Raw genomic sequence first — 10909 nt, 5'->3', positions numbered from 1 at the left:
GACAACTGACGGGGAGGGGAGAGCAGATTTAAAGGGGTTAGCAGGTGCGATGATTGGCTAGCCGGGGCGTGATACCCCTGATCACTTATTGAGATAACGTGTGGCACCCGATAATGTTGTCTTCCTGATTGAACTTGCGCTAAGCTACATTTGTATGTTTTTATTTTAATTTGGGAAATTTTATATTTTAGAAGTAGGCTATATACTTTAGTGATACCTTTACTTAACATTTACCATTACTGAGTTAAACAACTAACTTTCTTAAACCTAGCTGTTAATAAAAGAAAAGAAAATATATATCATTGGTTTAAATGTTTGTGAGTCGCTTTGGATAAAAGCATCAGCTAAATAAAATGTAATGTAATGTTATAAATAAAAAGTACATTTATATTTATGGGCAACGTAGCAGCTGAGCTGGCTGTCAGGCTTTTGTATATTAATTCAGAGATTTAAGATTTTCATGGTTTTGTTTGTAAGTTAAAGGTCCCATGACATGGCCATTTCCAGTGTTTATGTGAAATTGTAAACTTACAATGGCGTTTGTTAGCAACCAGAAAATGACACCAGTAATGACAAACAGATGAGAATGCTGCGTGGGGTCTAGGTACCGTGTTGCCAGGCTCGCTGCTCCGCCCCTTGAGGCTCGAGGAGCGGACAGTGTGAGCTGGATTACTGGTGGCATTTCCTGGTGGCTGCGTGGGGTCTACGAGACAGCAAGGCAACGCGGAACTCAGCCTGAGCACACACACTCACAGCCTGCGGAGATCCGCGGAGCCGCGGCTGAGAAAAGATAAGGCTGAGTGATTGCATGTGTGACGTCACTATGACCATTACGTCACCGTACCCAGGAAGAAAACAATGGAAAAAGAGAAATCTCCAACGAGGCGTTCTGGGGCAGCATATACACGTGTTTTCTGTGTTAGAGTTTTAATCGCCACAGGGTGTACTTTGAGGGTTTGTGACTCTGCAGACCGTTTATATGAAGAAAAACCTACATAAAACACAAGGGGACGGGTAATAACCGGAAAAGCATGTCATGGGACCTTTAACAGTGAATAAAATAATCAACTATCATCTAGCATCATTAGTGTGTTTGATGTGTCTCAAATGTACTGGCGTCGATACAATTATATTATCAGTACCACCTGTATGATCCACCAGGCAGGTTTTCAGTCAGTGAAAGCAGAATTATATTCATGATTAATGCAGGGGAAGGTTTTCGGTCGCTTAATATTTGTTGGACCCTCATTACTGCAGTTTCTTCATAATAACAATGACGATTTCTTCTTATTACTGAATGTGATACATTTTTTCTAAAAGAGGGAAAATTCCGTACCACGAAACAACACTAAATGGAAAAGGATTGAAACTGTAAAAAAGCAATTATGAGAATGACAATGCCAAATTTATTTTTATATGAAAAAGTAACATCTGCAAGAAAATCCTCACAATATATTCAATTATAATAAATACAAATAAATAATAAATAAGTTTGTCTGGCTGTAATACGAGTACTGTACACACTTTACAATACAATACATATTTGGAACATTAAAGTGACTGACTAAATGTTTCATATTGTTTGTGTTTGTTCATGTACAAGTATACATTATTGATTAGAAAGCAGGTAGTGCTGGAGACGAGGCGGAAGAGGAAGTTTGTCCATTTCATTCTGCCTCTTTTGCCCTAAATACTGACGAATTGACAGTCCACATAAAGCCATCAGAGCAGGGGGATCACCTGGGAAAGAGAGAGCAAAAAAAAAGTAGTTTAGGTGTTTTGTTTAAAGTTCTAACTAAAGCAGATCTTCGTAAATTGAAACTTGTCTGCACTGTTTACATAAGAATGCATCAACATAACTTCTGCTACTTATCCAATGTGCAATACTGTTGTATTCTATAATCATCACAAACACACACACACACACACACACACACACACACACACACACACACACACACACACACACACACACACACACACACACACACACACACACACACACACCCTTCACCCTTTTCCTTATCCTTATTTTTATGCTACAATGTTGGATAGATGTTGTCACTAATCCTACTTTTACACACATTCCCCTTTTTCATATATGTATGTTGTGTCATCCCATTTTATCCTACATCTTATTGTCATAAAAAATGTTCTGACTAGTGGCTAATAGAGTTAAGCTGAAAGCTGCGCTACTCACGTGTGGCACCGTTCAGGTATCGTAGTCGTATTCTGGCTCCACCTCTCACGCTGCTCACGGCTGGAAACAGCTCCACTCCACGAGGAAGGTCTTTGAAAGCTTCGCCGAGGAAGCTGCCATCAACAACAAATCCCAGAGTCCCTGCATCGGCGTCAAGCACCAGCAGGACACGCTCAGGGATGGGTAGAAGAGTCTGTGCCATCTTTTTGTGTGACGAAGTGGAAGACGTTGTCCTAAAATCCCCCACGGCCTCCGGGTGGAACCGCCTCCTCTTCCCTGGGTAGAGGTCCAGACTCTGTCCAGCATGCCAGAGCTGATTGGTTTTGAGTTCCCAGCCCCAGGACTGTGGATCCCGGCCAATCAGCACGTCGTACCCCGGGGCCCTCAGAGGGCAGCTCTGCCTGGAGATGCCGATGACAGCATGACTCCCTCTCTGGTTGGGACTCCACAGCACTTCCCAGACATGAAGCCCACTCTTCACCCCCATCTCCGCCCTCACCCCGTCAGTACTCAGCTCAACAGGTGAACGTGTCACTTCCTGTTTGCAGCCAGACAGCAGGAAGGAAGGAGAGCAGTGGGTTGAGCTCCAGCGTGATCGGCTGTCTCCTGGAGCAATTGGAGAGGAGTTCAGAGTGACGGCGAGGCGAGAGGATATGGAGACAGCCAGCGGAGGGAAAGCTGATGAGGAGGAGGGAGGGCTGTCGTCTGCCCTGCTGTACTGCCACACTGACAGTGAGACACCCATCGGTACAAGCAGCCTCAGAGAAGAGCTGTGGAGGAGACAGACAGAAACAAAATGTAGTTTAAATACTGGAAACAATTATTTACTTAGTTCAGTTAACAGTTTGTTTTTGGGTAAGTGCCTAGAAAAATGAAAGCTTCATGTTCCTAAATGATCAATGTTATTCACCTTGTAGCCGTATAGTGGTGGATCATAAATAGTACATTAACTGAGAAAATGTAAATGAGTAAATTAAGTACTTTAGCACACATTCTAGGTACTTGTACTTTACTTCAGTATGTGCCTTTTGTGCAACTTTATACTTTTTCTCCACTACATCTTAGAGTTCAATACTGTACTTGTTAGCCTAGTTACACTAAATGTATCAAACAACTTTTTAGATTACAGTTTTTCCAGGGATCAGCTGGAAAATGAAAAGCTGATCACAAAGCTGAAAACAGGGCCCTTGTGCTGAGCTCATGAAAAGTTTGTTCAATAGATACTCTGCTTTACATGATTATTAACACATGATAATAGAACAGAGAGGAACACAATAATTTAAAAAAATAATGGAATAACAGTTTCATAAAAACAATGCATTAATCATTAATGAGATATAAAATAGTTTAAAAACAACATTGTAAATACGGTAAGTGCTAAAACAAGTTAAAAGGCTTCTGGGTAAGCAGCTGTAAAAAGTAGTGTTTTTAGCCTCGACTTAAAATAACTCAGCGTTGGTGAAGACCTCAGGTTTTTTGGAATTGTATTCCATTTGTGGGGAGCATAAAAACTAAAAGCAGCTTCGGCGTGTTTGGTTCTGAGCCGGGGAACAATGAGTAAGCCCGCCCCCGATTATCTCAGAGCTGTGGGGGGCTCGTAACAGGGCAACATGTCAGACATATATTGGGGTCCCAAACCATTTAATGCTTTATAAGTTAACAATATCATTTTAAAATCGATTCTGTAAGCTACTGTACTGTAATTTACTTCTTTTGCATTAAACGTGTATCAAACGTTGCATTTCCATAACAGGTAGAGCATAAATTGGCCGTTGAAATAAAATACTCCTTTATATAAATTACCTGAATGTTGTCCTGAAGAACACAAATGTAGCCAACGTTCAAACACTGTGAGGAAGGCAAGAATGAATAAGAAAGAAAAAAGGTAGAGGAAGCAAAATTGGAAGATTATCAACGTAATATGCTAAATCTGCACACAGTTAAAGAATAATCTGATTATTTCACCGGTTAAAACAAGTCAGCAGAGGTGGGGAGTACATTTTACAAGTACTGTGCTTAAGTACAATTTTGAGATACTTGTACTTGAGTATTTTTCCATTTTATGCTACTTTGTACTCCACTACAATTCAGAGGTAAATCGTGCACTTTTACTCCAATACATTTATGTGTACTTTTAGTTACTGATTTGGATTAATGATGTGATATATAATCAACACTTAAATAAGACCTTAGTTACACCTGTCCTGGAGTAAACAGACTCACAAGTTACCCTGCAGTAAATAAAGTCATTTAAATAAGATCCACCTTTACCAGCTTTGTAACACATAAATACATCAATAATTATAATCAAAACATATAATATATATTATTTTGAAATGTATGATTTGCATAAAAAGTAGCCTACCTTTACTTTTGGTACTTCAAGTATATTTTGATCCTAATATTTTTGTTATTTTACCTAAGTAACATTTTGAATTCAGGATTTACTTGCAAGTACTTTTCCCACGTCTGCAAGTCAGCAAAAACAGACAGTGACCTATAAGTCTTCAAATCTTACCAGTTGTGTTTCTGAGTGCAGTGCTTCCCTCTGGTCGGTAGCGCAGGCTGTGTGCGGACATCCTCTGTCTGTGTGTGTTTATACCAGTCTCTTATCAAGCATGTATTCGTCTTATCGCGGCTCGGTAACATAACCGCTCCGGTGTTTTGGTGATGTTTTCTGGGACGACCTCCGAGCAGGGAACAGCACAGTCCATCACTGTAGCTAGACTGACGCCACTGCAGCCTCAAGGACAAGACATCCCATGACGTGGTGCGAACTGAAAGGAAACCGGAGATATAGCATGATACGTAGGCTACAGTTTATGTAACAATGTAGATCACGAGCTATCATCATTTTACGTGAAATGGTACCCTCTTTTTCCATATTTTTCTTTTATCGCGTTCTATAATGAATGTAAACATAAACGGCGAAACACAAGAATAGGATTAAACTCGGGCTTTTAAATAATAAGAAGATGAAAATAAAATAGATCCCAAATCGACTCATTATTCCTCAGAGCGCATGCGCATAAAGAGTGAATTGTGATGTGGAGATTTTAAGCCCAGAATGTTGTTTTACAGACAACAGGATTGTTAGTCGTACAAAATAGGTAGGATAAGTATTCAGATCGTGAAAGTAGAAATACCAGAGTGTAGGAATACTCTGTTAGAAATAAAAGTCCTTTGTATACTGCAGGTGTCAATAAAGTAGCCCATTATTTAAGTGATGTTCACAATTCTGCAAAAATAACCAAATATATTTAATAAATGTAATGGAGTAAAAGTATATGATTTAACTCTGAATTGTAGTTTGGTAGAAATACAGCATCAATTTGAACTCAAGTAATATACAAGTCTTTCAGAATTGTACTTAAGTACAGTGAGTAAATCCACTTACTCATTACTTTGCACTGCTGGAGATCATAGATAGAAACAGAGCTTGATATTTTTCACATGTTCTTGTGTTTACATCTATGGCTTTAATGCCAGTTTGTTCTGCAAAATGTTGTATTTTGAGCTTCAGGGCCAACAATCAGATGTTGGTATTTTGTCCACCGTGGAGGCATGTCTGGAAAAGTTTGTCTTCAAGAATTAATAAAGTACACATGTTCTCTTTTGGTTAAAGATTTATTTCGTTTTTAAAGCAAAACACTGGGAAAATGATTTATAGAGCATACATGAATCAGACAATGTATTACTGATTGTATATCATCCAGTACAAAAGGTTATCAGATCAGATTGTGGCCTGGCCCATTAACATTCCTTGGCTTACAAAACAACATTTGTAAAAGCCAGAACTACAGTTTTGTGTATAGATTTTTTTATGTATAAAAGAAAATGTCATTTAATTTAATTCATGATAAAAAATGCACTGTCTTTTCACATTCTTTTTGCTCATCACCTGAACTCCTTATTTCAGGGTTTATTCAAACCTTTTCATTCTAAAAGGAGCCAACATAAATGTGAACTGTAAAAGTATAGATTTGAAAACATTTCCTCCAAGTTCAATACAAGGTTGCTTTAAATAGAATTAGTTGGCACCAACTCTCGTCCTAGAATAAGAAACAAAAAGAAAAACAAAGTCACACATACTTGAGTTCGAGTTTTAAGCAAAGCCTTAGAGGCTCATGTCAAAACTTAAAATGCTTCTTTAACTGATCTTTAAGAAAGAAATCACTGGTCGTGTTGCTTTTTGTTATCTAAAGAATGAAACAATAGATATTTTGACAAAATTATTAACAGAGAGTTTATGACTTCAGACAACAAGGATACAATCTTTAAACAGTTTCATCAAAAGCAGACTGTCACGATTGAAAGCAGAGCAATGTGGACCCAAAAGCAGGACGCACAAGGTTTGAACAGCAAAAAAACTTTAATTTCAGGTAATCAGGCTGCGCAGGGTAAGACACAAACAAATAAATTGAAAATATCTAAATACAAAAACAGAACAAACCTCACCATTGAACAATGAACAGGATCCGACAACAACTGACAAAAAACCAGACCTTAAATACATACAAGACTAATCCCAAGGACAGAAAACAAGAGGGAAGGCAAAACAGAAAGGTAATCAAACAGGAGGGAAAACACAGGGACAAGCAGGGAAAAAAAACGTAGCCTAACACAGGGGGTGACCAAAATAAAACAGGAAACCAGAAAGTTTGTGACTGACTGTATGTTTGTGTCTTGATAGTCTTGAGATAAGATGGTAGAATTTGGTAAAGTTTATGTGTCTCTCACCATAAGTTCTCTTCTTGTAGTAAATCAGCCCAGCAACAAAAAACACCAGACCCAGCAGCAGCCCCGTTGTCCCGACAGCAATCTTGTTGTTCTCTGACTCTCGATCATTTCTCGGATCTGAAAACACATTTAGCACAAATTATTATACTATAACTCTAATCAATACAAATGTGGCTTAGTAACATTGAACTCAAAACAAGCTGTCACTTTTCCTACCCCACTCGCAAAGCTTGGGCTTCATGAGGTGGGCGTGCTCCACCATGCAGGTGATTTTCTCTCCAGGTACAGGTGTAAACTCCAGGTAGGAGTGGATCTGATAATGCCAATCCCCATTGGACAGTTTCTCAGTGGACGTCACATTAGATGTCACCTCCTTTCCGTTCCTCAGCCAAGTCACTCGGATTGGTTTGGGAAAGAAGTAGTGCACACTGCAGACGAGCATGCCTGGATGTCGGCTGCCCGCTGCTTGCACTGACCTCACCCTGACAGAGGGCTCCAAATGGAGGTCAATAGACGAAACAAATTGGCATGAAACAACAACTCTTCAATGTTTGCACAAGTAATTCTCTGGATATATTTAGGTTAAAACAAAACATTACAGTGGGTATATTTAGTATTTTCTATGCACACTTTTCACAGAAATATGATTAAAAGTCTGTTACTTAAACCCCATAATTACGAAATAATTATGCAATATGTAATTTAAAGCATTAGTTTCAATACACGCAATCACCTGGTTTTAAAAAGACATCAAAAATCAATGCGATGTTGTTCTTGCATTTCAGTTCATTTTTTTTTTCTTCTTTTATAAATGTTGGATTTTTGTTGAGGCCTTCTGCAATCTCTTTTGTTTTCTCTGTGTAGCCGGTATACTTCCCTAAAGTGCTGTTGTATTGGATTTGTAGCACTTTATTGAAGAAAATTTGTTCCAAATAAAGAAAGTCATCATGGGAAGTAAACTGGCAGTGTAACACAGCATGACCAAAAAGAGCATCTGTAACACAAAGCCAACAAGTATTACTAAAATGTAGAATAAAGAATTGCACACACATGATATGCCACAGATGTTAATGTACTGTATGTTGTAGCAACTAGAAAAGTAAATGTCAGCTATTTTAATGTAACTCACCAGCTCTTGAAAAAAAAAGGATCAGAAACAGCAGTGAAAACGAGCACTTCATACCCATGTTTAGAGAAATGAAAATGTAAGAGCCGACTGGTATCAATGTAGAACTAAAACATGCGGAAGTTAGGCAGACGGCTCGACCACATTTTTAAAAAAAAGGTGTGGTACAAAGGTTGTGTGGCGCATTGAAATGGCATTTTTATGTCACACAAGTCTGTTTCAGAATAACAAACTTGAATGTAGCCTCTTCACTCTGGCACCTCTCTATAATGCATGTGCATGTGTGCACCTTTACCTCTATTGTAATGCATGTGTGTATTTGTACTGTGTGTGTGTATTCAAAAATATAGTAAAACAGAGTAGAAATCTGAATTTCCCTAGGCTGATCCATAGAGGTTCATGTTAATCTTAAATGATGTATCTGGGGGAGAATGAGCTTTAATCTTAGTTTAAACTACCTTTAAACCTTGCATATTGTTTTTGTGTCAGTGAAATGTTACCGTCAGAATGTGGACTAAACAGTAGTCAATATTTGCCTCTGAAATGTAGCACTTAAAGTTGTATCAGTTCACACCATTTTTTAATTAATGCACCTCAAAACAACTTAATGCAGTTTATCACAATGTTTTTGTTTTATTAGAGAAAATAAATATCTTCTTCTTAAAGTTACAAACAGCAGGTAACCATACTGACAGCATGTCACATGTTTGAATAACCAACAATGTAATAAGAAGGCAAAAAGAGAAAAAACAATAAATGAATTATAAAGAAATTTAACTTATTCAGACCAGCAGCTTGTTTTGAATCTTAAACAACAACAAAAACACTTGTTGACATTCAGTGATATCATGTACACATACATCTCTCTATTTAAAGTGTGTTGTTGGCCAACAACAACAGCTATTGGTCATACCAGACAAAGAGAGGCTTTCTCTTATTGCTCATGAATTCAGTATGAGGAAGTCTGTTGTATCACCTTTCAAAAGTGAGAAAGTCTCTCTTCTTAAATATATTCTGGCATATGTACAGTGTATTAAAATGTGTAAATGACACCCACAGTTCATGAACTCTATTGCTTCTTTGTATGTGTTGAGGAAATTTTAAAGCAGGACATGCTACACTCCTAGATTATCGTGTGTATGTAATGTGCAGTATGTGCAATCATAATTGTATGTGTAATCTCTCTAAAGCAGAGAAATTAGTGTCCATGGTGTCCCTTAACCATTAGAAATGTTCCGGCTGCGACTCCCAACAAGCCCAGAGTGAGGCCCACTCCACAGTAAACATCTGTTCCCAGACTGCGATGACTGATGTCAGGTTCTGTAGGGGTGCGTGAAATAAAATGTATCGTTATAGACACAAATAAGTATTTCATAGCAAATAATTGTATTGTTTTGATATTTAAGTGGCTTCATCAGATAATTAAATCACCCCAGATCGTTGTTTGAGGCATGTCCAGGGCTGAGTGCTCCACAGTGCAGCTGTAAATGTCCCCCTCCCTCGGTGTGAACGTCAGGGTAGAAAACTGGTGGAAGGTTTGATCTTTATTGGGGAAATATCGGCTGAGTGACACCCCCTCTGACACCTGAAAACCATTCCTGGTCCACCTGACCCTGACCTCAGGTGGGTAGAAATTATTCACAAAGCAGATGAGGCTGTTTTCACGTCCAATCTCAACTTCTTCTGCAGGGTAGAGGACGCTCTCAGGGGGGTCTTTAGGGGTCAAAAGATAGTTTAAAACCTTCCTCAGAATCTAAACAATCATGTCAAGACAGAGACAAATGTTGAGATTAACTTACCTTTTTCTTCTGGGGGATTTTTTTCCTCCAATTTTAAGAATTGAATCAATGCTAAACACATCTCCTTGCCTTTATTAGCATCATTGAATACATTCATATGATCAAACATTGTGCTTGGATCATCCACAAAGATTCCGGGCACAGTGTAAACTATATCGGATTTGTCAAAATCCATGTACAACATCTCCTCAGAATCAAATTCATATTGTACTTGACTTGTCCCGTTTTCAAAGCAGCCAACAACATAGTTAGTGTCATGAGGAACTGAAAAACAACAAAAAGGGAAATAAGGACAATTACAGAAATATCAATATAGACTCTATTGTAAATAAATAAAGCATTTGGTTTGTGTCTGTCTTTCTTGCATTCTCTACAGAAGTGAGCAATATAATAAAAGTAATAAGTCTGAAACTCATTCTTACTTTGTGAAAAGGCACAGAAGCTGTTGATCATCAGGAGTATGAGAGCTGAGCGCTTCACGACTTGGCTGCAGATCTTCATCATTGCGACTCTCAGTCTAAACTTCACAGACGAAGAGATTGTGTGCAAAATAAAGAAATGGAAGATTGAAATTGAATCCTTGGTTAAACATGCATAAATGAATTCGGAAGCAATAGGAAGCACTGGTTATAGAGGTTCCTTATTATTTTAATGTTGACAGCAGACTAACCTGTTTGGCAGGGAGGAGGTTCTTAAAAGGTGGCATAGGTTTTGGATGACGGTGTATAGTGCTGCGTACCGGTACGCCGAACCGGTACTGGACTTGTAAAAGGTTTCGGTTCAAGTCCGGTTAAAACCGGAACGTCGGGAACCGGTACTTACGTATATTCTCCTTTTTGTTCTAAACCATCTAAAACCTTCCATAGATCGAGAAATTTGCGCTGAGAAAAGACGAAAAACATTGTTTTGGCTTCTGATATGGCGGCCATTACTGAACTCACGAAGTCTCGCAAAATATCGCAACTGCTCGCGAGATCTGTGTGACGTCAAGGGAAGCTGGTTTAGACATAGTGGACACTGACAGCGTGGGATGCTGGTTGCCAT

The 10909-nt window shown here is 38.6% G+C and overlaps 3 protein-coding genes across 7 annotated transcripts; all 3 read right to left on the bottom strand.

Moving 5' to 3' along the window:
- Positions 1–1380: 1380 nt before the first annotated feature.
- LOC307046535 (SPRY domain-containing SOCS box protein 4) lies at positions 1381–5713 on the bottom strand. Its single transcript, XM_079692925.1, has 5 exons — positions 5072–5713; positions 4719–4977; positions 4004–4048; positions 2201–2970; positions 1381–1740 (listed from the first exon to the last, which is right to left on the bottom strand). Exons 4-5 carry the CDS (start codon positions 2943–2945, stop codon positions 1610–1612), a joined length of 876 nt encoding a protein of 291 aa, XP_079549051.1. The 5' UTR covers positions 2946–2970; positions 4004–4048; positions 4719–4977; positions 5072–5713; the 3' UTR covers positions 1381–1609.
- Positions 5714–5808: 95 nt separating this feature from the next.
- Positions 5809–8534, bottom strand: LOC307046536 (H-2 class II histocompatibility antigen, E-S beta chain-like). Of its 3 annotated transcripts, XM_079692928.1 has the most exons (5): positions 8070–8534; positions 7675–7934; positions 7157–7448; positions 6941–7057; positions 5809–6252 (listed from the first exon to the last, which is right to left on the bottom strand). In XM_079692928.1, exons 1-5 carry the CDS (start codon positions 8125–8127, stop codon positions 6221–6223), a joined length of 759 nt encoding a protein of 252 aa, XP_079549054.1. In that variant the 5' UTR covers positions 8128–8534; the 3' UTR covers positions 5809–6220. The 3 variants fall into 3 exon arrangements, with proteins under 3 accessions (XP_079549054.1, XP_079549052.1, XP_079549053.1); XM_079692926.1 differs by having other exon boundaries at positions 5809–7057; XM_079692927.1 differs by lacking the exon at positions 8070–8534 and having other exon boundaries at positions 5809–7057; positions 7675–8059.
- A 140-nt stretch (positions 8535–8674) lies between these two features.
- On the bottom strand, positions 8675–10859 carry LOC307046537 (H-2 class II histocompatibility antigen, A-R alpha chain-like). 3 transcript variants are annotated; one of them, XM_079692929.1, is made up of 5 exons: positions 10536–10856; positions 10288–10387; positions 9866–10129; positions 9498–9779; positions 8675–9386 (listed from the first exon to the last, which is right to left on the bottom strand). In XM_079692929.1, the coding sequence occupies exons 1-5, from the start codon at positions 10569–10571 to the stop codon at positions 9265–9267; spliced, it is 804 nt and encodes a 267-aa protein (XP_079549055.1). In that variant the 5' UTR covers positions 10572–10856; the 3' UTR covers positions 8675–9264. The 3 variants fall into 3 exon arrangements, with proteins under 3 accessions (XP_079549055.1, XP_079549056.1, XP_079549057.1); XM_079692930.1 differs by having other exon boundaries at positions 10288–10382; XM_079692931.1 differs by lacking the exon at positions 9866–10129 and having other exon boundaries at positions 10536–10859.
- Between the last annotated feature and the right edge of the window lie 50 nt (positions 10860–10909).

This window comes from Notothenia rossii (assembly GCF_949606895.1).
Source record: "Notothenia rossii genome assembly, chromosome: 7".
Lineage (NCBI taxonomy): Eukaryota > Metazoa > Chordata > Actinopteri > Perciformes > Nototheniidae > Notothenia > Notothenia rossii.
The sequence above is the reverse complement of the archived record's forward strand: the minus strand, read 5'-3'. Positions and strand labels throughout refer to the sequence as shown.

Excerpts from the sequence above, each read along its gene's own strand:
- LOC307046536 (XM_079692926.1), bottom strand. The coding sequence starts at position 8,127 with ATGGGTATGAAGTGCTCGTTTTCACTGCTGTTTCTGATCCTTTTTTTT. Across the intron at positions 7,935-8,069 it reads CCTTTTTTTTTCAAGAGCTG|ATGCTCTTTTTGGTCATGCT; the intron begins GTGAGTTACATT and ends TTTGTGTTACAG. Across the intron at positions 7,449-7,674 it reads TTGATGTCTTTTTAAAACCA|GACCTCCATTTGGAGCCCTC; the intron begins GGTGATTGCGTG and ends GTTTCGTCTATT.
- LOC307046537 (XM_079692929.1), bottom strand. The coding sequence starts at position 10,571 with ATGCCACCTTTTAAGAACCTCCTCCCTGCCAAACAG. Across the intron at positions 10,130-10,287 it reads CTTCTGTGCCTTTTCACAAA|TTCCTCATGACACTAACTAT; the intron begins GTAAGAATGAGT and ends GTTGTTTTTCAG. Across the intron at positions 9,387-9,497 it reads GCCTCAAACAACGATCTGGG|AACCTGACATCAGTCATCGC; the intron begins GTGATTTAATTA and ends GCACCCCTACAG.
- LOC307046535 (XM_079692925.1), bottom strand. The coding sequence starts at position 2,945 with ATGGGTGTCTCACTGTCAGTGTGGCAGTACAGCAGGGCAGACGACAGC. Across the intron at positions 1,741-2,200 it reads ATACCTGAACGGTGCCACAC|GTGATCCCCCTGCTCTGATG; the intron begins GTGAGTAGCGCA and ends TCTCTTTCCCAG.